General features: G+C 36.3%; 1 pseudogene and 10 gene segments (V, D, J or C); all 11 read left to right on the top strand.

The window, feature by feature from the left end:
- The first annotated feature begins 11 nt into the window (after nt 1–11).
- Nucleotides 12–516, top strand: LOC131364666 (immunoglobulin heavy variable 3-33-like). The segment is given in 2 exon segments: nt 12–54; nt 164–516. Coding segments are annotated over 2 exon segments (396 nt in total).
- A 478-nt stretch (nt 517–994) lies between these two features.
- LOC131343232 (immunoglobulin heavy variable 3-74-like) lies at nt 995–1,465 on the top strand (the record flags this gene model as incomplete). The annotated part of the segment is given in 2 exon segments: nt 995–1,078; nt 1,176–1,465. Coding segments are annotated over 2 exon segments (345 nt in total), but the record flags the coding sequence as incomplete, so codon positions are not given.
- Nucleotides 1,466–2,116: 651 nt separating this feature from the next.
- On the top strand, nt 2,117–3,392 carry LOC131342438 (immunoglobulin heavy variable 1-3-like). The segment is given in 2 exon segments: nt 2,117–2,168; nt 2,260–3,392. Coding segments are annotated over 2 exon segments (423 nt in total).
- Nucleotides 3,393–8,195: 4,803 nt separating this feature from the next.
- LOC131361942 (Ig heavy chain V region 5A-like) lies at nt 8,196–8,788 on the top strand (the record flags this gene model as incomplete). The annotated part of the segment is given in 2 exon segments: nt 8,196–8,402; nt 8,496–8,788. Coding segments are annotated over 2 exon segments (393 nt in total), but the record flags the coding sequence as incomplete, so codon positions are not given.
- Nucleotides 8,789–12,006: 3,218 nt separating this feature from the next.
- Nucleotides 12,007–12,590, top strand: LOC131364660 (Ig heavy chain V region 914-like). The segment is given in 2 exon segments: nt 12,007–12,101; nt 12,223–12,590. Coding segments are annotated over 2 exon segments (411 nt in total).
- A 795-nt stretch (nt 12,591–13,385) lies between these two features.
- LOC131342609 (Ig heavy chain V region 5A-like) lies at nt 13,386–14,061 on the top strand. The segment is given in 2 exon segments: nt 13,386–13,584; nt 13,678–14,061. Coding segments are annotated over 2 exon segments (408 nt in total).
- Nucleotides 14,062–15,661: 1,600 nt separating this feature from the next.
- On the top strand, nt 15,662–16,146 carry LOC131364656 (Ig heavy chain V region 914-like). The segment is given in 2 exon segments: nt 15,662–15,704; nt 15,791–16,146. Coding segments are annotated over 2 exon segments (399 nt in total).
- Nucleotides 16,147–17,904: 1,758 nt separating this feature from the next.
- LOC131364650 (immunoglobulin heavy variable 1-3-like) lies at nt 17,905–19,109 on the top strand. The segment is given in 3 exon segments: nt 17,905–17,956; nt 18,048–18,388; nt 19,092–19,109. Coding segments are annotated over 3 exon segments (411 nt in total).
- A 292-nt stretch (nt 19,110–19,401) lies between these two features.
- Nucleotides 19,402–19,838, top strand: LOC131363530 (immunoglobulin heavy variable 4-39-like; the record flags this gene model as incomplete). The annotated part of the segment is given in 2 exon segments: nt 19,402–19,444; nt 19,528–19,838. Coding segments are annotated over 2 exon segments (354 nt in total), but the record flags the coding sequence as incomplete, so codon positions are not given.
- Nucleotides 19,839–20,751: 913 nt separating this feature from the next.
- LOC131342406 (immunoglobulin heavy variable 3-7-like) lies at nt 20,752–21,194 on the top strand (annotated as a pseudogene).
- A 924-nt stretch (nt 21,195–22,118) lies between these two features.
- On the top strand, nt 22,119–22,750 carry LOC131342945 (Ig heavy chain V region 5A-like). The segment is given in 2 exon segments: nt 22,119–22,334; nt 22,428–22,750. Coding segments are annotated over 2 exon segments (408 nt in total).
- Nucleotides 22,751–24,676: the final 1,926 nt, after the last annotated feature.

Raw genomic sequence — 24,676 nt, 5'->3', positions numbered from 1 at the left:
GCAGAGGAATCATGAGCTGGTCTTTTCTTCTTCTTTTGATATCCTTTGTTCCTTGTGAGTAAACATGTCTCTCACATCGTACTCAGATAAATATAGATATTAAATATAAATATAGATATGATAAATATTTCAGTCTGTGTTGAGTCCACTCTCCTCTTTTCAGATGTGTGTTGCATCAGTCTGACCTCGTCTCCTGATGAGGTTAAATCTCCCGGAGCCTCCGTGAAGTTGTCCTGTCAGATTTCTGGCTATGCCCTCACTGACTATGGAACAGTCTGGATCAAGCAAGCTCCAGGAAAAGCCTTCGAGTGGATCGGGATCATATGGGGTGATGGAAGCATAGACTATGGAGCTTCCTTTAAAACTCGTTTCAGCATCTCCAGAGACACAAGCAACAATGTGCTTTACTTAGATATCAGCAGCCTGGTGTCAGAGGACACGGCTGTTTACTACTCTGCAAAGACAGACACAGCTGTACAGCTCAGTGCTAGAGGTGTACAAAAACATCATCAATAAAAATGCAAGGATGATCAAATTAATAAGTAATACATTATTCTCTTTAATATTATTATTAATTTTATATAATTAATGTTTCTATACCTCTAGAAGTCAACACTGCAATATATTATACACACCTAACATTTTTTCTTTATTTTATTTTATTTTGTGCTTAATATAAAGATGTATGTAAATAATATTTGGTGTCTCATGAATTATTACATTGGCAAGATTAACTAAACTAAGCAACACGTCATGTCAGTTTTCATCCACTCCAAAACCTAATAAATAAAAATATACAAATACATTTTTATAAAATTAAAAGAGTCACACACCACTTGACACATTTCCCTCAGTAATTACACTGATTAGTGCATCTTTATCTTGAGTCTCAGGATTTATTGCCTCTATAGTGGTCATGGACACACCCTATTCAAATAGATTCAGGTATAAACAGCATGTTCGTGGATGGTCTGGTCATCAGTGTGCTCTTTGATAACACTTATACATTTTAAAATTGTGTGTATGCGAACTGTGAGAATGATTTTAGGATACTGTATTTTATTTGCGCTAATATCATGTACGTTTCACATGATCCTCACTAGGAAATTTAAATATTTCTCAGTACTGTTTCTCTCAGCAATATAACATTTAATTCATAACTCCCTTCTTTTCAGATTCTTATGGACAGTCCCTGACCTCATCTGCTTCTGTGGTGAAGAAACCAGGAGAATCGGTCACTCTGTCCTGCACCGTGTCTGGACTCTCCCTTAGCTGGCTGCACTGGATCCGTCAGAAACCAGGACAAGGACTGGAATGGATCGGGCGTATTGACAGTGGCACTAGCACTGCATTCGCTCAGTCACTGCAGGGCCAGTTCTCCATCACTAAATACACCAGTAAAAATATGCTGTACCTAGAAGTGAAGAGTCTGAAAGCTGAAGACACGGCAGTTTATTACTGTGCACGAGAGTCACACTGACACAACAGACTCCAGAGCTCTACAAAAACTTACACAAGCACGTCCTCATGAGCTGTAAATATTCCCTCAGCAGGAAGCTGCAGAGACATTTATTATAAAGAACATCATCCATTCACACTCAGCACTCAGATCTTCCTCTTTATTCCAATCTTTTTTAGCAGTTATTAATATTAATAATAATTCCCATGTTATGTATCACATTTACATTATGATGTCTTTACTTATTTGACTCGAGGCAAATCAGCTCTAGGACAATGATTCTGATGACTAGTTGTGACTATATACTGTACTATTCATGCTTTTACTCTTACTTACTTATTTGTGATGCCAGCTGCAGGAACACTACATGTAAATGGTTAATTCCTGAATTTAGAAACACAGAGTCTGTTTAGCAGCACAGAATCTGACGAGAGATTAAACGGAATGTACATGTTTTCTGCAGCATCATTACTACAAACTCCTAAATATAAAAGTCATCTGTAGGGGGCAGCAGCACATTTGTTTTCAAGAAGGATTTATGAAACTATGAAATCTAACAGCTGAAGGATGTTTATGCAAATTTACCCTGCTATATAAAAAATCAGCCTCTTGCTCACCAGACGTTTGTGTCACACGACTGAATCAAAGAGCTTGATGATGGAGCTGAGGGTCACTCAGTACTACATCTTTGTTATAATGTTAACCAAAGGTACCTGAGACTTCTTTACTGTATATTTCTTCCCTCAGAATATCTTGACTGTGTTGATGATGATCTTTGATTGTTATGTTTTATCTGCTAGGTGTCAGCAGTGATGAGATCAGACTGGACCAGTCTCCTGCTGTGGTAAAGAGACCTGGAGAAACTGTGAAGATCTCTTGTAAGATACATGGCTTTGATATGACAAGCTACTACATGGAGTGGATACGACAGAAACCAGGGAAAGCTCTGGAATGGCTTGGCCAGATGAATGCTGGTAATAATCAAGCAATATATGCAGAATCTGTGAAGAACCAGCTCACCTTAACAGAAGACGTCTCAGCAAGCACACAGTACTTAGAGGCCAAGAGTCTGAGGACAGAGGACACTGCAGTTTATTACTGCGCCCGAAGAGCCACAGTGACTGGAGCTGAGGAAGCAGCTGTACTAAAACCAGACTCACATTGTAACTGATCTAACTGAAGTTTGTTTGTAATTCATACACTGATGAAAACAGTCTGCATCTATTTCCTGCTCTAATTATCCATAGATGTATCTGGATATAACCCTAAAATGGGTGTGGCTTAATGTAGAATTTTTTTCTCACTTCTACTGAACTAAAACGTTCTTTTCTTTAGAATTCAAAACACATGACCTAGAACCTTCTCAGCTACTTCTCTCTGGATGCACCAGTTAAAGATCCTTTCAGGTCGTTGTGTCAACCTTCTCTTTTTCTGTGTTTTAGAATGGTTCAGTGTCATTTATTGTGATGGGGATATTTATCAGAATCATTCATTTAAAGACAAGTTTGTCATCTCTCGAGACACTGTGACCTTACGGGGACAGAACATGCAGACTGAAGACACAGCTGTGTATTACTGCACTCGTTACACACAGAGACACGACAAGCTGCAGTGCTGCACAAAAACCTCATCACAATTCACTTCTTTAATTAAATAAAAACTACATTTTACCTAGTAACTAATCCCCACATTACAAAGCCTAATGCTTAAATGCTTATTTAACCAATAACTAATACAAAAGTTTACTCACTGTAAAAAATAAAATGTTGAGAAAAAATTAAAAAACAAGGCAACTTGCTGCAGTAAGACCTTTGAGTTGTCTTAACAACTATTTTATAGTTCTACGGAGTAACAATACTTTGTTTAGCCAACCTAAATTTCTTTTCTCATGCAATGTTGATCGTCTTATTTTGCTAATAAAGACATTTTTGTCGCAGCGACTGAAACAACAATTACTGTTCTTGAGTCAATTTATTTATTTCGCTGTTTACTGGATGAAATTTTTTCAAAAAAATAAGGTATTACTAGTCGGCATATTATCCTTTTAAAAATTTTTTTAAGCCTACTTACAAATGACAAACATGAACTTATTACTTATTTCAGTTGGAAGCAACAAATAAACAACCTTTTTTTTTATCATGCAACGAGTACACAATCAGGGTATCTGCAGGTTTCTAAGAGTTAGATTTAAGACATTTTAAGACCTTTTTAATACCGTGCAGTATGAAATTTAAGACGAATTTTGTAGAAATAAAATAAAACATCACACAATAAAGCCAATTACCTTAACACACAGTTTATTGATATACAGAAAGAGTAAAACAAAAATAAATTGCAAAACATTGCCTTTATACTGACTAATCATTGACTGCCTGAGCCTATAAAGATTTTAAACAAACACTGCACAGCAGTAACATGAGGCATGTACACTGAACGTCATTAACCTGAACATTTGGTTTTTACTGCAGTGATCTCAGTTCTTTGCCCTTTGTCTCCAACTCTGTCTCAATTTGCTGTAATTCACTTGTTTTTTCTTTATATCTCTTCCTCAGTGTGTTTACAATTAGCACACCATTAGCAATTAACACACAATTAGCTGTGTGCCAAACTGCTCATGATGCTCCAGTTGCAGGAGTTCTAAAAACCTCCAACTGAAATTTGGTCCATCCATAGAAACAGAGAGAAGCTTTTTCATGTCCAACTGCAATGCACTTTTTTTTAAAAAAAAAAAACCTTACATTTATGTGTATGTGAAGAATGTGCTAATAGTATTTTTTCCCCAAAATGATTTACATTTCTCAGACATCAAATAAAACTTTTTTTTTTTTTTAAATTAAAAATAGAATAGATCATGTTAATAAAACAACCAAAGTTAAAAATATTTTATATAGCTCTGTTTATAAGAGTTCTGCTGGAGCAGAAGTCGCGGTGTTTGAACTGAAAGCTGATGCAGACGCCGGTGTTTGGGATGCAGCAGCGCTCTGCTCTGTGGAAGGTTTAATGATGTGGGCGTGACGGAGCAGAACTGAGAAATGCCAGGTGTTTTCCGACAGGTTTCTGCAGCCGCTTTGTGTTTTTCACACTGCATGTGGGTCTCCAAAGCTTTCATCCACATTGCATCCATATTATGGAATTTAAGACTTTTTAAGGACGCGTGGACACCCTGACAATACACAAAAGTGTGTAAATGTTTTCAGATGAAAAAGCACTGCAAATAAATAAACAACAAAAATAAAAACACAATTTTGAAGTTTTACAACATAATCAAATTAAACATTTTAACCAGCTAATCAAGGTCTTCATGATCACAAGAATCTTCCAGACAGGTTGGAGCTAAACTCTGCAGGACACTGGCCATGCAGGAGCAGGTTTGGACATCCCTGCTTTAAACCACTTAAAGTCTTTGATAAATACTTCACATTTCTTGAACAGCTTGCTCGAGTTCTCTCGAAAAACAAAGGCAGGCCCTCCAAAGCAGCCATCCTTCTGTGATGAACAATTTCTGTCGTCTTCAAAAACATACAAAGGAAACAACAAAATAGTCAAAGTATGAAAACTGAGTTATCACCAGCCAAATTAACATAAATCAAACTGTAAAAACAACATTTAAATACTGAAACTTAACTTGCCCTTTCATCCAGTCTTTCCAGTAACTCTCCTATTTCATGTCCAAAAGCTCCTTTTCTGGCTCCTTTTCTGTATAGTTTCAGAAGGTTTGGTGTGTACTTGTCAATGGCTGCCATGAAGACTCCCAGAAGGTCTTTGTTGGTGATGCGGAAATATTCCTCACAGATCTGTTTATAACAAACAATTCAATCATATTAACAGTAATTAAATTTTCTGTAATTAATACTGAGTATATATTACATACTGTGATCTTATCTCATTACCTGTTCTTGGAAGAAGACTGCAGGCTACCTCTCCTGAACCTCTACAACTATTGGCTGCTCTTGGACCATTTCTTTTCTTCTAAGGGAAAAGTTAGTTTCTCTGCATGACAGATGATTTTTAAGGTGAATGAAAAACCTTTTCTCAGTACAAATCTTTCGGAATTCACATTCTCTCGGTGTCAGTGTTGTGGTGTGATTTAGAAACTCTAAGTGGGATCTTAAAGAACCTGCAGTATTAAAGGCACAAACACACTCTGTATAAAGGCAAGGCCAGTTGGAAAGATGCAGCTGATAGTGCTTCAGAAGAACATCTTCGCTTGAAGTGCTGAATTTGCAGTTTTTACACTGCATTAAGTCTTTAGATCATTCTGCAAAATAGAAAATAATCAGTTAATCTAATATTGTTAAATCACAACCTTATATTAATTAAAATTATTACAAAAATATAGTTAAAAATCCATGCATTTAAAAGCTTAGATCATTTTTCAAGTTCATGCCCCGATATTTTAAATGATACATGAACCTTTACAGACCAAACATGTACATGGGAGCAGACAATGACAAAGAAATGTCTGTTAAAGTTTTTTTTTAAGAATAAATAAATATATATATATATATATATATATATATATATATATATATATATATATATATATATATATATATAACTAACAATTAAAGACTTGATTTGCTTAAAGGAAACTATCTAAAATATCCACCTTTCAAATATATACCTTTCATGAGCTAATCCATGTCTAACCAGTGACTAAGTATCAAAAATCTTTGGCTTCAAGTCGTTTTAGTATTTACATCCAACGTTTTTAACTTTAAACGGTAAAGAAACGCTGTTTCAGTGATATTTTTCACTGCACCGTCATATGAGTTTGGACTTAAAAACCAGAGGCGGCTGGTCAATAGGGGGCGCTGGGGCACCGCCCCCTTAAAGTTAGCTAGAGAAGAATGCTGCTTTAACACAATAACAATAATTATATATTTTAATAACGAAATAAAATCAGTTAGTCGTACTATTCCACTGTTAGTCATATTATTAATAATTTAAAATAAAAAAATCAAACTGTATTTCGTTCGTGTGTGTGTGTGTGTGTGTGTGTGCGCACGCGCACGGCACCGGACACACGAGTGTGTAAGTAGGTTTCAAACTTTTGAAAAGGCTGATTGTCATGTTTCATATTGTCCCCGCCCACTTTTGTTGTTAGCGAATCAATATTGTTTTTATATATTTGGCCTCATGTGATTGGACCATTCTCAACGAGTCTCATTACCGCTCAACAGATACTGACAGTACTAACGAGGCAGGTACTGAGTAACGTGGAAGCAGGCGAGAAAAAAATTCGGTTATATCTTTACACAAGACTCTCGGATGAAGAAAAGAAAAGAATCACGCAGGTTGGACCACATCGACTCAATTTGTAAATTCAGCAGCAGTCAGATGTTCACGGTCGAGCTTACACACTGTCAATGGAAAAGAGACTAGTGATTGAGATGACTGACTTTTAACCAGAAGGTCATTGAGAAATTTGCAAGCCAGAAAGAAAGAAAAGCAAAGTTTATTTTCAAAAAGTGCCACTGGTCTGTGATTAGGCAACTTTCAAATTTGTTGCAACTATCCACGGCAGTAGCATATATTACTCCAGTGCAGTTCAGGGTTCACCATCTGCAGAGACAACAGTAAGAAGCAGGTGTATCTGCAGATGAACAGCATGAGGACAGAAGACACTGCAGTTTATTCTCAGAAGCACTGGATTCATGGAGGTAAAACAAACCAAATAAAAATAAAATTGTCTCGGACTTACGTGTGACCACATGTTGACTTTTACTGCATGTGGATTATTATGAATACTGTCTGGACATCTCATTCAAACTTTCATCTAAGTCTATTGGAATAATTTGCAGCATTTTAAAACACACTCACACAAAGTCATTTTTAAATAAAAACAGAAAACATTATTTAAAAAGTGTTCATTTTGAACCATTATTAATCCCATCATAACCAATATTTGAAATCAGTGTTTAATGAGTGTATTGGGAAATATCTGAAGGAGGCAGCAGAGCTCAACAAATTAAGTAGAAAAAAGGTGAATCCACAAACTGCATTCTGTATTCAGTATCACTCATTATCACACAAATATCTGTTTGCATAATTTATGATCTGGGTTGTTAAACACAGGTTGGACAAATGAAAACACTATCATTTATGTGACTACATCATCCTTTGGTTGTGAGGTTTCTCAGTAACATGACAAGATGTGTTTCATAATGCTGTTATAACACAAGTTTCCACATTAAACATAACTATTAATGAATAAAAATAAAAATTTCTTGTTCTTATTTTGCAAACAGGTCTTTTGTGCCTCTAGAGGGCAGTCTGTACAAACTCAACCATCTCAATGTGTTTCCATCTGTACATTTGGGCAATCTCTCTTTTCACATTCTGTTATGACTCCAGCATCATGACACTCAGATTAAACTCAATTACGTAAAGTCTCTTACTGACTTGTTTTGTATTGATCAGTAAATAAGGTTCTTAGTTATAGAAACACTGATTTCTGTGGAAAATTCATATGAAGTCAAACAAGCGAGACAATCGATTGTCTAATTTTATACAAATAAACACCTCATTAAACTTTTAATTAATTTATAGCTTACACATGTCAATTTTCATAATCCCAGGATCCTCAAGCATACAGTACATAATAATTCTTATGATATATTTAATATTTATTCCTTGTTGCCTATTTCACTGAGACTTTGAGAGGAAATTAAAGTATTTGATGAAGCTTCGATTCCATTATAATTCGATTCCCACATATCCTCCATCAGATGAATCTCCTCCTCATGATTTAAATACATTTCAGATACATTCTCCTCCCATCATCAGCAGATAAGCAAATCCAAGCGTCAGAGCTGGATCTCACTCTATTTATATGATGTGATGGTGTCTGTTAAACTTTGGAGAACAGAGAAGACTCCAGTACAAACAACACACACCATGTTCTCTACATCTCTACTGCTCCTGCTGGCAGCTGCTTCTTGTGAGTGCTTTATCAAATTCATTCATTTACTAGATGAAGAATAAAGGTGCAGCAGATATTGTGTGAGATATCACCATGTGTTTTCCTCCACAGATGTACATGGTGAGGAACTGACTCAGCCTGCTTCCATGACAGTCCAGCCAGGCCAGAGTCTCTCCATCCACTGCAAGGTTTCATATTCAGTTACGGGCTATCATACAGCTTGGATCCGACAACCTGCAGGAAAAGCTCTGGAGTGGGTCTCACTTATGCATTATAGTGGTAACACTTACTACAGTGAGAAACTGAAAAGCAGGTTTCAGGTTTCCAGAGACACGTCCAGCAACACAGTGACATTAACAGGGCAGAACATGCAGACTGAAGACACAGCTGTGTATTACTGCGCTCGGGAACCACAGTGAGACAGATAAACAACATCCCTGTACAAAAACTCCTCATCCAGTGTTCATTACAATACAATGTCCACAATACTGATCTATCCAATTCTCACAAATAATAATAATAATAATAATAATAATAAGTAGAAGAAAAAGAAATCACACAGATGAGATCAAAGAGTTTTAAATTAATACATTTTTAAAAATATTTATATTCCTTTAACATTTCCACTCAGCTCCCCTAAAAATTCTGCAATTCTCCATAAACTGTAGACAAATTGGTGATCTTCTCAGTCCCCTTTAAATTTCATATGAAAACTCCGGCAGTCTTGGGCTCCTCCCCGTCTTTCAGCACGTTCTTCAATCCGCAGACTGCGGCATCACAGAGTGAGGATCAGAGGACAAGTGTGTGTGTGTGTGTGTGAGAGAGAGAGAGAGAGAGAGAGAGAGAGAGATCAGGAAGACTCATATTTGGCTTGTTCAATACTCAAAGTTGATACTTAATACTCAAAAACACATCTATGCAATACAGTGGAATACTGCAATTAGTTTACCATTCTACTCTGTTAGTCAAACCTTTATTTTATTTTACTTTTTTATTTATTTTTTATTTTTTACTATTATACTATCATTGGGGGCTGAGCCCCCCTAAAATGGAAATCCTAGAATTGCCCCTGAACATTGCTGTAAATAATAAGCATTTTTATAATCAAATCAACAGTCTCCTGCTGTGGTAAAGAGACCTGGATCTCTTGTAAGATAAGTGGATATTCAATGACAAGCCACAGCATAAACTGGATACGACAGAAACCAGGGAAAACTCTGGAATGGCTTGGCTGGATGAGTACAGGCAATAATCAAGCAATATATGCAGAGTCTGTGAAGAACCAGCTCACCTTTACAGAAGATGTCTCAGCAAGTACACACTCCTGTTTCAATTAAATTAAAATACAATTTTTCAATTAAAAATACAATTCTTCTTCAGATTTTAAAAACACCTGATCTAGAATCTTCTCAGCTATTTCTCTCTGGATTCATCAGTTAAAGCCTCTAGAGGGCAGACTATACCAGAATGAACATCATGTTCTATTGAACGGTTTGATTATAATGTTAAATGTAGTTCATGCTGTTCAGAAAACACTGCAGTATTTCACCATGTGAGGGTCAAATATAACATGAGCATCATTTCTGTGTTAATGAATTATTTTCCACATTAAATTGATATTGAGACAAAACAGTGTGTGAGTGTGATTAACAGCTGCAGAGCTGCACTCAACACAGCCTCTCTGGAATGTTTATGCAAATCTGCATCTCCTCTTGTAATATTAGAGACAACAATAAAGAGCAGGTGTATCTGCAGATGACCAGCATGAGGACAGAAAACACTGCTACACACCACAATGATACTTCCGCTTGAACATTAATGCAAAAACACATACTTACTACAATCAATACAATAAAAACAATAAATAATATTGATGACAATCCTGTCTGCAGCACAGGAGCATCATGGACAATTTGACAGTCAGTATCTGATTACAAACTGAATTGATTAGGCTCATGTTCATTTCACTTTAACGCACAGCTATCAATATCTGACATTCACTGTGAGAGGAAATCACACTTATAGCAAGGTTTTACAAATCTTCAGACAGACTGACTGTTTGTTGAATTCACTCCTTACCCAAGATTTTTACAGGAACATAACTGAACCTGTATTTCACAGTCAATATAAACAGTTTCATGCATGGTTTCTTAACACTGATGTTAACTGCACCGTCACTGATGTTTCTGCAAAAATGTTTAAAAATTCATTTGAACAGTTGTGCAAATTATGTTCCATTTTTCCTGACAGTCAAACTGAAAAAGTTTACTCAACCTTTGGTCTTGAACTGTATACTGTATATTTAACCTGCACACACATTAGAAATGTTTAAACATTATACTTTTCTTTAAGCTTTAAGGCCTGTGTTGGTCGCTCTTTCTTTATTCACACAACATCTACCCAACATTTTGAGGTTTAAAGGACTGAAGGTGTGTCATAAATATGAGAACATGTTCTCCTGGGATTTACATCAAAGTTATAAACTCTAACTACAGCATTGTTATGAAGCTAAGATATTACAGCTCCATTATATCAGTGTCTCATTAAACCAGGCTGCTTCATCCACACTGGTTGATCAACTACATTAAATAAATAGTAAGTAACTAATATTTTGTGAATGTGTATGTTTTTACATTTGCAGGCAATGCCTCATGTCTTCTGAAAGCCTAAACACTTACATGCAAATCAAACCCCTTTATAAATGATTAGAGGTGTTTTCAGGAGAAGTGAGGATCTGGGTTCAGGTTCTGCTCAAACCATGTTCTTTACACTTCTACTCCTGCTGTTAACAGCTACATCTGGTAAGTGTGTGGAGAATTTTGGAGAGATGCAGATCATTGTGTACATTTTTCCTGTTGATAGATTTCACCTGAATAATTGCATGATTGTTGTTCACAGGTATTAAATGTATTGAACTGGTTCAGCCTGCAGTCATGCTGGTTAAGCCTGGATAATCATTTTCAGTCCCCTATCAGATCAAGTGATACTTCCAGTGTCTCATTAGTGTCTCATCAGTGTCTCATTAAACCAGGCTGCTTCATCCACACAGCTTGATCAATTACATAGTAAATAAATAGTAAGTAACTAATAATTTGTGAATGTGTATGTTTTTACATATTCGGGAAATGCCTCATGTCTTCCTAAAGCCTAAACACTTACATGCAAATCAAAGCAGTTAACTGGACTGCAAAGTTATAAGTGTTTTATAGAAACTATTCACTTCATGCAGTTGTGGTAGTTTCATGTAAATGTGTGCAATACGTGTCATAATTATATAATAATTATTATACTATTAATTTTTATAATTATATAAGTATTAAAAGGATTAATAGAAAACACTGCGTCCTAAAGAGTATTATAGCAGAAAAAAAAATATTGATTTCAAATCTGTGAATCTGGAGACTCTATATATGCTTTGGTTCGATCAGGTGTGTATAGAGTAGGGAAAACTCCAAACTGCTGAATAAAGTGAGCAGAGACAACAAGTCCTCTTCTGTGCATGTGAATAAAAGAGTATGACGCTTATGATTAAAACATAATGTGAGAAATTTGCATGTTACTCTGAGTCTCCTCCCTTTTTCACATCAAGTCTGAAGAACTGAGACATAATAAAAAGCTCTGTGAACTGTGGAGATCCAAGATCAGTAGCCGTAGCTGGTGGAAATCCAATCACCATGAGCTCCATCTGTCTCCTGCTGTTTCTGACAGCTGTGTCCTGTAAGTGCAGTTCTCACTCACTGAAATGACTTTTCTGTTTCATTCTGCATCTCTTACAGATATGAAAAAGTATTGACTGTATTATATAATACAGCATTTGATCTTGTGTTGCTCTTTACAGGTGTGGATTCAGTTGAATTTACTCAGTCAGATAATATAGTGGTACGACCTGGAGAGGTGTTTACAATCTCCTGTAAATTCTCTGGGTTTTCAATATCCAGCTACTGTCCACGCTGGATTCGCCAAACACCATCCAAGACTTTGGAACATATTGGATATGTGTGTAGCAGCAGCTCGAATGTAAAGGACTCACTCAAGAACAAAATCAGTTTCTCTGCAGACGTCTCCAGCAGCACAGTGTTTTTAAAGGGACAAAACTTTCAGACGGAGGACACAGCTGTGTATTACTGCACACGAGAGCCACAGTCATTCAGAGTACTGGTGCAGCTGTACAAAAACCAGGGTCATACTGTGTGGAGCTCTCTTTAGTCTGCATTTAGACATATCCTACAAATAACATTGGACAAAGACCTGACTGAATATTGAATATTGTATTTTAGACCTTTGTGTGGTTGCTTAATGTAACAGGAAATAAAATAAAATTGATGAATTTCTGTATATCCGAACACATACAGTATAGATCCTGCACAAGTGATAATAACATTCTACTTAACTCACAGTCATTCTACTAAATTTAAGTTTGTAGTTTATTTATAATAAATGGCCTGTAATAGATTCTATATTCTTATTTCTGGTATAAATAAATATGAAAACTACAGATTTTCCTTTCCTGAAGTATATTTCTCTTTTGCATGTCTCTCAACTTCAATTAAAGTTTTAGATTTTCAAGGTTTTATTCTGTTTATGGTGCAGAAGACAATCGCAGATAATCGCAGACATTTGACATCCAGTATCAGATTACATACTGATCTGATTAGGCTGATGTCCATTTCGCTATGACTATGTAACTAGGTTGTACCATATAAGAGTTTATCCAGATCACTACACATACATGTGATAAATATTCTAATTTAAAACTTTACAGTATATGCTGTATTTTGTAGAAATCTATTCCATCCTAATCACATTATATACAGTTTGAGAGCATATAATGGATGGGTAAACAAAAAAAGCATGAACATTGTGGGAAGAAGAGAATGTTCCATATACAAAATATTGTTCTTAGGTTTATAAAGTTTATAAGGAAGATTTGTCATCTTTATAAGAGTTTTTCTCCCAATTCTAAACCCACACATACAGTACTTCATCAGATGAATCTCCTCCTCATGATTTAAATACATTTCAGATACATTCTCCTCCCATCATCAGCAGATAAGCAAATCCAAGCATCAGAGCTGGATCTCACTCTATTTATATGATGTGATGGTGTCTGTTAAACTTTGGAGAACAGAGAAGACTCCAGTACAAACAACACACACCATGTTCTCTACATCTCTACTGCTCCTGCTGGCAGCTGCTTCTTGTGAGTGCTTTATCAAATTCATTCATTTACTAGATGAAGAATAAAGGTGCAGCAGATATTGTGTGAGATATCACCATGTGTTTTCCTCCACAGATGTACATGGTGTGGAACTGACTCAGCCTGCTTCCATGACAGTCCAGCCAGGCCAGAGTCTCTCCATCCACTGCAAGGTTTCATATTCAGTTACAAGCGATGAAACAGCTTGGATCCGACAACCTGCAGGAAAAGCTCTGGAGTGGATTGGAATCATCTATAGTGGTGGGAGTACAGCTTACAGTGACAAACTGAAAAATAAGTTCAGCATCTCCAGAGACACTTCTACTAACACAATAACAATTGGAGGACAGAACATGCAGACTGAAGACACAGCTGTGTATTACTGCGCTCGTGAACCACAGTGAGACAGAATAGTGGATTCCTCTTACAAAAACCTTATGAGACATGTTACACACATCCTCTCAATGCAACTAATAAATCATCTCAGTCACACTTTCACTTTCTTTCACTGGAATAAAATTGTAATAATTTTCAGCATTTTAAAACAGTCATACAAAGTTGCATAAAAAAGAAAACATTATTGAAAGAGTTTTCATATTACAGGATTTTTAACCAACAGTTGGAATCAGTGTTTACTGAGTGGATTCAGGAATAATACAGCATGTTTCCAGCAGTGTGTTGTGTTTAACACACAGTCTGTTCTCACAGTGTGAGGTGCAATAATTGAAACAACTGAAGGAGGCAGCAGAGTTTAACAAATAAAGTGAAAAAAGTGAATCCACAAACTGTATTCTGTATGAGACTCATTCACTATCATTCATTATCAGACAAATATCTGATTATTTTTCACAAATTAGGATTATTTCATATTACCTGAGATTTACACCTACTCTGTAGCATTTTTTTTGCATGTGTGAAATGTTTACAGTTTATATTTATGTGTATAGTGAGTGCAGCCGTGTGAACTCGGTTACCCAGAATTCTCCGGGCTCATTAATTTGGATTGCCTGCACCTGCCAGGAAGGATAATTAAAGGCAGCCCCTTGTCACATCCCCTTGTACAGGGGTGACTTGTATCGTATGTTGATATGCATTTGTTTAAAACTGGAACTGAAAACAAAAGCTGAAAGAAAGTGAAGGAATGAAGGGGGAAGAAGATTTTAGGCATGGCCAGGAAAAGAGAAAGAAAACAAGACAAAGAATTAATTGGAAAGTTTTCAAAATTACACAAAAACACTCAAACCCTTCTCTAAAGCTTGATCTTACCTGTATATTCTGAACTGTCCTGTAACAATGACAGCATGTCCCGATGTGTTTTACTCCTTTATCACAGCATTTTGAAAATAATGACATTTTTACGAATTCAATACAACATTTTGTACTTTTTATATTAAAGTAATATTATGAAACAACCACAAAACAAATTGGTTCTTTTATCAGTTGTGCTCAGTGTCAGTGTCTGTTTCAGGAAGGGGCTTTAGCGGGCCATGTGCTCCAAGACGAGTTACTGTGACACAACAACCCAAATTTTAACCTGTTTATGTTCAGTGATAGACAGATATAACTGTCCACGACAGCCACACTGACACAAAAGACTTCAGAAACGTATACAAGCACATCCTCCTGAGCTGTAAATATTCCCTCAGCAGGGACCTGCACCCCAGAGACATTTAATAGATATTTTAGTTCTCAGTTTCTTTTCATCTTTTCTCAAACTTAACTAACTCTCAATAATTCTCATTCAAAAATTCTCATCCCTTTTCTTATAATTATCTCTGGCTGGTGATTAAGGCTGAAGACAAAAATGAAAGCAAAATGATAATAAATGGTGATAAACTTTTCTTTCCTTTGCAAGTGGGCTCAATATATTCTGGTTACATTTGATAAATCATTTATTTGTTCATTTGTTTACACAATTTGATGAAAAATGTTTAACGAAATTATGTACTATAGTAAGACTGCCATAATAACTAGTAAAAAAAATATAAAATTCATGCAAATTTCCCAGTTCCCAGGCGGATATAAATACACTGCATGTACATGGCAGCCTCTGTGTTTGGTTACGTACAGCAGAGGAATCATGAGCTGGTCTTTTCTTCTTCTTCTGATATCTTTTGTTCCTTGTGAGTAAACATGTCTCTAACATCATACTCAGCTTTTTATATGATAAATATTTCAGTCTGTGTTGAGTCCACTCTCCTCTTTTCAGATGTGTGTTGCATCAGTCTGACCTCGTCTCCTGATGAGGTTAAATCTCCCGGAGCCTCCGTGAAATTGTCCTGTCAGATTTCTGGCTATGCCCTCACTGACTATGGAACAGTCTGGATCAAGCAAGCTCCAGGAAAAGGCTTAGCGTGGATCGGGACCATATGGGGTGGTGGAAGCATAGACTATGGAGCTTCCTTTAAAACTCGTTTCAGCATCTCCAGAGACACGAGCAACAATGTGCTTTACTTAGATATCAGCAGCCTGGTGTCAGAGGACACGGCTGTTTACTACTGTGCAAAGACAGACACAGCTGTACAGCTCAGTGCAAGGGGTGTACAAAAACATCAACATCAATAAAAATGCAAGGATGATCAAATTAACAAGTAATACATTATAATGGGGAAAAACCCTCTCTTTCACCAAAACTCAGTCAAACAGATGTAAAGCCTCTAGAAGTCAACACTGCAATGTATTATAAACACCTAACATTTTTTTTGTGTTTTATTTTGTGCTTAATATAAAGATGTATGTAAATAATATTTGGTGTCTCATGAATTATTACATTGGCAAGATTAACTAAACTAAGCAACACGTCATGTCAGTTTTCATCCACTCCAAAACCTAATGAATAAAAATATACAATTAAATTTTTTATAAAATTAAGAGAGTCACACACCACTTGACACATTTCCCTCAGTAATTACACTGATTAGTGCATCTTTATCTTGAGTCTCAGGATTTATTGCCTCTATACTGGTCATGGACACGCCCTATTCAAATAGATTCAGGTATAAACAGCATGTTCGTGGATGGTCTGGTCATCAGTGTGCTCTTTGATAACACTTATACATTTTAAAATTGTGTGTATGCGAACTGTGAGAATGATTTTAGGATACTGTATTTTATTTGCACTAATATCATGTACGTTTCACATGATCCTCACTAGGAAATTTAAATATTTTCTCAATACTGTTTCTCTCAGCAATGTTATTAATATTAATAATCCCCATGTTATGTATCACATTTACATTATGATGTCTTTAATTATTTGACTCAAGTCAAATCAGCTCTAGGACAATGTTTCTGATGACTAGTTGTGACTATATACTGTACTATTCATGCTTTTATTTCTCCTGTTTGTGATACCAGCTGCAGGAACACTACAGGTGAATGGTTCATTTCCTGAATTCATAAACACAGAGTCTGTTCAGCAGCACAGAATCTGACGAGAGATCACGTGATATCAGTGGTGGGCCATCAGGGTCAGCAAGGCCTTCTCTGCTGTGATCTGAATCACTGACTTGCATTTTAATATATTTAATATATTTTTCCATGAATGTGTATTAAATTATTCCCAATAGTCTATTCTCTACATTTCATAGCTTTTCTCTCGGTTGCGCTGCTTCCAGTAGTGTATATTTATGATAAGAGAATTTATCCAATCATATTTCAGCCAGTGGCTGACATCATGTGTTGCCTGGCCTTAAGGCCTTCAGAATTAATAATGCAGGCACCTGTACCTTAAAATAAGTGGCAATGAAACTGTTCCATTAACCAATCAGATTTCGAGTTGGCATCACTGGGGCCATCTAGCAGGCATATGATTACGTCAGGAATTTCACGTCTTTTGATTGGATAGTTGGAGTAGTCAGAGGCAGCAAACCACACAAACTAAATAAAATATACATATATATATATATTTTAACTCACAATGGCTGACAGAGGAGAAGAAATCTGTTTGGTCGCAGATATCCTTACAAATACAATATGTGAAATATTGTAGCCTAATTTCTTTTTTACTTTGCTGTTTAACGGTTGATTAGTATTTATTGCCGTGGCGTCATAATAATGCTATAGAGGTGGAATAATTCAGGAAATGCACGGCCCTCCACTGCCTGATATGTACATGTTTTCTGCAGCATCATTACTACAAACTCTTAAATATATAAATCATCTGTAGGGGGCAGCAGCACACTTGTTTTCAAGAAGGATTCATGAACTATGAAATCTAACAGCTGAAGGATGTTTATGCAAATTCATCCATTTATATAAAAAAAAATCAATCTCTTGCTCACCAGAAGTTTGTGTTACACGACTGAATCAAAGATCTTGATGATGGGGCTGAGGGTCACTCAGTACTACATCTTTGTTATAATGTTAACCAAAGGTACCTGAGACTTCTTTACTGTATATTTCTTCCCTCAGAATATCTTGACTGTGTTGATGATGATCTTTGATTGTTATGTTTTATCTGCTAGGTGTCAGCAGTGATGAGATCAGACTGGACCAGTCTCCTGCTGTGGTAAAGAGACCTGGAGAAACTGTGAAGATCTCTTGTAAGATAAGTGGATATTCAATGACAAGCTACTACATGCACTGGATACGACAGAAACCAGGGGAAGCTCTGGAATGGCTTGGCCGGATGAATACAGGCAATAATCGAAGAACACATGCAGAGTCTGTGAAGAACCAGCTCACTTTAACAGAAGACGTCTCAGCAAGCACACAGTACTTAGAGGCCAAGAGTCTGAGGACAGAGGACACTGCAGTTTATTACTGCACCCGAAGAGCCACAGTGACTGGAGCTGAGGAAGCAGCTGTACTAAAACCAGACACACATTTTCACACAGTGTTTATTTTAAACAAGTCACATGTACTGTTATCATTTATCTATTATGTTCTATGGTTATTAAAAAGAAAAATTATATTTTATTTGCAATTGATTATATTACAATAATCTTTTTAATTTTGTATTCGGTCGCTGGCTCCAGAGTCCATCCCAGGAACACTGAGTGTACAGCCTGGACATGTTACACATTCACACACTCCTTCACATTTAGAAAAGACGAGTCACCTGCTTCACTCCTGATTCAACTTCTTGAAGCACATTATTTCAGACTTTTGAATAAGAAAGTAGATGAAGTATAGAGAATAGTTTCACTGTTGAGTTGTTGATAGATATTAGATTTCAGCTTTGCCTTCTGCTCAATAGAAATTACAATTCTTCTTCAGAATTTAAAAACACCTGATCTAGAATCTTCTCAGCTATTTCTCTCTGGATTCATCAGTTAAAGCCTCTAGAGTGCAGACTATACCAGAATGAACATCATGTTCTATTGAACGGTTTGATTATAATGTTAAATGTAGTTCATGCTGTTCAGAAAACACTGCAATATTTCACCATGTCAGAGTCAAATATAGAAGCAGTTACTCACATTGTAACATTTTAACAACTTCTCAGAAAGAGAAACAAGGAAATTTGTGGACATGAGAATAATTTCTTTGTTAATGTAATTCTCTAGAGTGCAGCCTACACATGACTGATAATGACATAAAGGATTGTTTATCTAATTATTATTATTTTCATGTATTATGGCAGAGATTCAGATGAATTTGAGGGAACTGGAAATGGAGCAGTTTTCAACAGGTGAATTATTTTCCACATTAAATTGATATTGATTAAAACAGTGTGTGTGTGATTAACAGCTGCAGAGCTGCACTCAACACAGCCTCTCTGGAATGTTTATGCAAATCTGCATCTCCTCTTGTAATATTAGCAGCGTGCTGATCTAGAGAGGAAACACTTCTCATTAGTCTTCCTTCAACACAAACATGTTAGCTTCAGCTCCACTGCTGCTGCTGGCTCTCGCCCCCTGTGAGTGTTTGGATTGAAGCTTTATTATTTCATCTGATCCTTTCAGTTGGACATGTCAACCTTTTCTTTTTCTCTTTTCACAGATGTGTTCTGTGCTACTGAGCTCATCCAGCCAGACTCACTGCTTATAAAGCCAGGAGAGACTTTAACCATCACCTGTAAAGTGTCTGGAGCTTCTATCACTGATAGCAGCAGCCACTATGGAACAGCTTGGATTCGACAACCTGCAGGAAAAGCTTTAGAATGGATCAACACCATTTATTATAATGGCAGTGTTAATAAGAAAGATTCACTTAAAGACAAGTTTGTGGTTTCTTGAGACACTTCCAGTAACACTGTGACCTTACGGGGACAGAACATGCAGACTGAAGACACAGCTGTGTATTACTGCGCTCGTGACTCACAGTGAGACAGAATAGTGGATTCCTCTTACAAAAACCTTATGAGACATGTTACACACATCCTCACAACAAGCTGCAGTGCTGCACAAAAGCCTCATCACAATTCACTTTTCTAATTAAATAACAACTACATTTTACTGATTAACTAATCCCCCAATTAAAAACACTTCAGTCTAGATATATAGATAATTATTTAACAAAAACTATAATAAACATTTGCTCAGTTCATAATTATTATGAAAATGTTGCTGTTTGAAATGAAAAGCATCTGAATGTCCAGGTAACATTCCATCTGTTTTACATTTTTGAAAGCAGTTTTTACTTCAGATAACTGAGTTCAAATGATACTCACAATAATTCCTCCAATAATTTAGATTCAATACACGACACAGAGAGAGGTATTAGAGGAACAAAACACGTCCACACATGCTACTGTATCCCATCACCCTGTCATTGATTAGTTTCCTATATCATGCCTCCATGTGTTTTATTCCTGACTCAATCTGTCACTGAGCTCTTCTGCTTCTGTTGTATTTTAGATAAAAGACCTAGTTTCTAATGTTTGTTGCCTTGAGAGGGCAGTCTGTGTGAATGAAACCATCTTTAACTGCTCATTAATACACACTCAGCTTCAGTTACAGTGATACACAGTGATGGATTAAAAAGACATGAGATGTAATGAGTAAAGAGCAGTGATGAACCTGACAGCATGAAACACACCCAGAGTCTTACAGGAAGCTTTTTCTCATCTCAGCTGTTCCTCTGTGAATGTTTTTATATCTCTAGTGGGCGTGTCATGCAAATGAAATCCTGCATTTGAACCATTTATGCTGAAACATTCAGCCCAACAACATACCAGCAGTTTGTGTTCATTTACAGCAGCAGGAATCATTTTAATTCTTTGAGATGGGACTAGGCAGTGTTTTGAGTTACTTTACTCTAGCAATCTTCATTCAATGTTAGTATTATTATTTATTTCATACAGATAAACATTTTATGCATTTATTTTCTTCTTTTTTACCTTTAACACCTATCTTTGTGTGTTCTTGTAGATTCTTGCAGTCAGACACTGATCGAGTCTGATCCAGTGATCATCAAACTTGATCAGTCTCATAAACTGACCTGCACAGCCTCTGGATTTAACTTTGGTGACTACTGGATGGCTTGGATCAGACAGGCACCTGGAAAAGGACTGGAATTTGTTGCAACTATAGAGTATGATAGTGATAGAAAGTAGAAAGATTTACTCCAGTGCAGTTCAGGGCCACTTCACCATCTCCAGAGACGACAGTAAGAAGCAGGTGTATTTGCAGATAAACAGCATGAGGACAGAAGACACTGCAGTTTATTACTGCGCTCGTGACACACAGTGATACTTCCCCTTAGACATCAGTACAAAAACACATACTTGCTATAGTCACATGAGAAGCTCACATTGTCTGGACATTTATCCTGATGTAATATTTTTTTTGATTCCCTGAATATATGTAAAATATAATGCATAAATTCACATTGTCACAGAGAAATCAATATTAATCTCAATGATTATGGAAGCTGTTGTTCACAAAGCTAGGAAATTGATCTCAGTTCTATAATCTTTGAGATTAATACTGATTTCTCAATTAACTTATTGGTTAAACCACTAGATTTACTATTTAACCACTGATACTGTATCTGAGTGCTTTCTCTCTTTTAAACCATCTTCAATCATTTTTATTGTTGCTTCAAGTGAGATTTTTTTTTTTTTGACAGCAAGAAAATGATAATCTTTTTCTCCTAAATGACTCTTTCTAGATCTGGATCATTTGGAAACAGGTCTTTTGTGCCTCTAGAGGGCAGTCTGTACAAACTCAACCATCTCAATGTGTTTCCATCTGTACATTTAGGCAATCTCTCTTTTCACATTCTGTTATGACTCCAGCATCATGACACTCAGATTAAACTCAGTTACATAAAGTCTCTTACTGACTTGTTTTGTACTGATCAGTAAATAAGGTTCTTATTTATGGAAACACTGATTTCTGTGGAAAATTTATATGAAGTCAAACAAGCGAGACAATCGATTATCTTGATTATCTTATTATTTTATACAAATAAACACCATTATTAAACTTTTGATTAATTTATAGCTTACACATATCAATTTTCATAATCCCAGGATCCTCAAGCATACATAACAATTATTATGATGTATATAGGCTTTGAGTTTTTTGATAAAGAAATTAAAGTGTTTGATGAAGCTTCTATTCTATTATAAACCCACATATCCTCCATCAGATGAATCTCCTCCTCATGATTTAAATACATTTCAGATACATTCTCCTCCCATCATCAGCAGATAAGCAAATCCAAGCATCAGAGCTGGATCTCACTCTATTTATATGATGTGATGGTGTCTGTTAAACTTTGGAGAACAGAGAAGACTCCAGTACAAACAACACACACCATGTTCTCTACATCTCTACTGCTCCTGCTGGCAGCTGCTTCTTGTGAGTGCTTTATCAAATTCATTCATTTATTAGATGAAGAATAAAGGTGCAGCAGATATTGTGTGAGATATCACCATGTGTTTTCCTCCACAGATGTACATGGTGTGGAACTGACTCAGCCTGCTTCCATGACAGTCCAGCCAGGCCAGAGTCTCTCCATCCACTGCAAGGTTTCATATTCAGTTACGGGCAGTCACACAGCTTGGATCCGACAACCTGCAGGAAAAGCTCTGGAGTGGATTGGATACATCAGTAGTGGTGGGAGTACAGCTTACAGTGACAAACTGAAAAATAAGTTCAGCATCTCCAGAGACACTTCTACTAACACAATAACAATTGGAGGACAGAACATGCAGACTGAAGACACAGCTGTGTATTACTGCGCTCGTTACACACAGTGAGACAGAATAGTGGATTCCTCTTACAAAAACCTTATGAGACATGTTACACACATCCTCTCAATGCAACTAATAAATCATCTCAGTCACACTTTCACTTTTTTCATTTTTTTTTAAAAAGAAAACATTACTGAAAGAGTGTTCATTCTGAACTATTATTAATCCCTTAATTTTACAGGATTTTTAACCAGCAGATGGAATCAGTGTTTACTGAGTGGATTCAGGAATAATACAGCATGTTTCCAGCAGTGTGTTGTGTTTAACACACAGTCTGTTCTCACAGTGTGAGGTGCAATAAGTTAAATAACTGAAGGAGGCAGCAGAGTTTAACAAATAAAGTTGAGAAAAAAGGTGAATCCACAAAATGCATTCTGTATGAGACTCATTCACTATCACTCATTATCAGACAAATATCTGATTATTTTTCATAAATTAGGATTATTACATATTACGTGAGATTTACACCTACTCTGTAGCATTTTCTTTTGCATGTGTGAAATGTTCACAGTTTATATTTATGTGTTCATGTGAGACAGTGAAGGCTAAGACATACTAGACACATCTTCACAAAGGCTTCTGGATGAAGAAGTAGATGAAGTAAATTCTTTAAATTTAACAACAGACAAGTTGTTTGCATGAGCTCCTGACTGATCGAGTCAGTGATGGTTTTTGACCTGAATTATTTCTTTAATTAAAATTTGTTTCTATTAGACTCACAGATGAAAAATGAAAGTTTCTGAACAGACCAGAATGTTCTTCTGGGTGTTACAGTGATACACAGTGATGGAATAAAAAGACATGAGATCTAATGAGTAAAGAGCAGTGATGAACCTGACAGCATGAAACACACCCAGAGTCTTACAGGAAGCTTTTTCTCATCTCAGTTGTTCCTCTGTGAATGTTTTTATATCTCTAGTGGGCGTGTCATGCAAATGAAATCCTGCATTTGAACCATTTATGCTGAAACATTCAGCCCAACAACACACCAGCAGTTTGTGTTCATTTACAGCAGCAGGAATCATTTTAATTCTTTGAGATGGGACTAGGCAGTGTTTTGAGTTACTTTACTCTAGCAATCTTCATTCAATGTTGGTTTTATTGTTGTACACTTTTATCAAAAAAATCTTCTTTCATTATTTCTGTTTTTTATGTAACTTAACACCTATCTTTTTGTATTCTTCTATTTCAGATTCCTGCAGTCAGACACTGATCCAGTCTGATCCAGTGATCATCAAACCTGATCAGTCTCATAAACTGACCTGCACAGCCTCTGGACTTGACTTCAGTAGCTACTGGATGGCTTGGATCAGACAGGCGCCTGGAAAAGGACTGGAATGGGTTGCAACTATCTCACACACCAGTGGTAGCATATATTACTCTAATGCAGTAAAGGGTCACTTCACCATCTCCAGAGACAACAGTAAAATGCAGGTGTATCTGCAGATGAACAGCATGAAGACAGAAGACAAGCTGGGGAACAATAGTCTGTTTCGGGTGGGGAAGAATGGAAAAAAATGGGGAAGAAGGGGAAGAAAGAAGAAAAGAGAGAAAAGAGAAGAAAAGAAAGAAAGGAAGAAAGCAAAAGAGAGACAGAGTGCCACGTGTGATTTATATGCACCTGTTTTGCAATTTTTTTTTAAAAAATGTGCTTTTTACAAAAAAATCACAAAAAATTCACACTGACCCGGTTCGAATCCCACCTCAGACAAGGATTAAATTAATTAATATGATTTAATTCAGTTTTGAAATGGCAATTGTTAGTCTACAGAAACATTCCTGTTGACTTCGATTATTTAATTATATGTAAAATATGGCTTCTCAGTACAACCTACTGTTAGAAATATTGTCTTTTTTTTTTACATAGATGAGAATAATACAGCACAAAACACACACCATAACAATATACATAAGTGCTAAATTATTATAAAATATTAACAAAGTATA

This window comes from Hemibagrus wyckioides, linkage group LG02, assembly GCF_019097595.1.
Source record: "Hemibagrus wyckioides isolate EC202008001 linkage group LG02, SWU_Hwy_1.0, whole genome shotgun sequence".
Taxonomy (NCBI): Eukaryota; Metazoa; Chordata; class Actinopteri; order Siluriformes; family Bagridae; genus Hemibagrus; species Hemibagrus wyckioides.
Note: the sequence above shows the minus strand (reverse complement) of the source record. Positions and strands in the feature narration are given on the sequence as shown.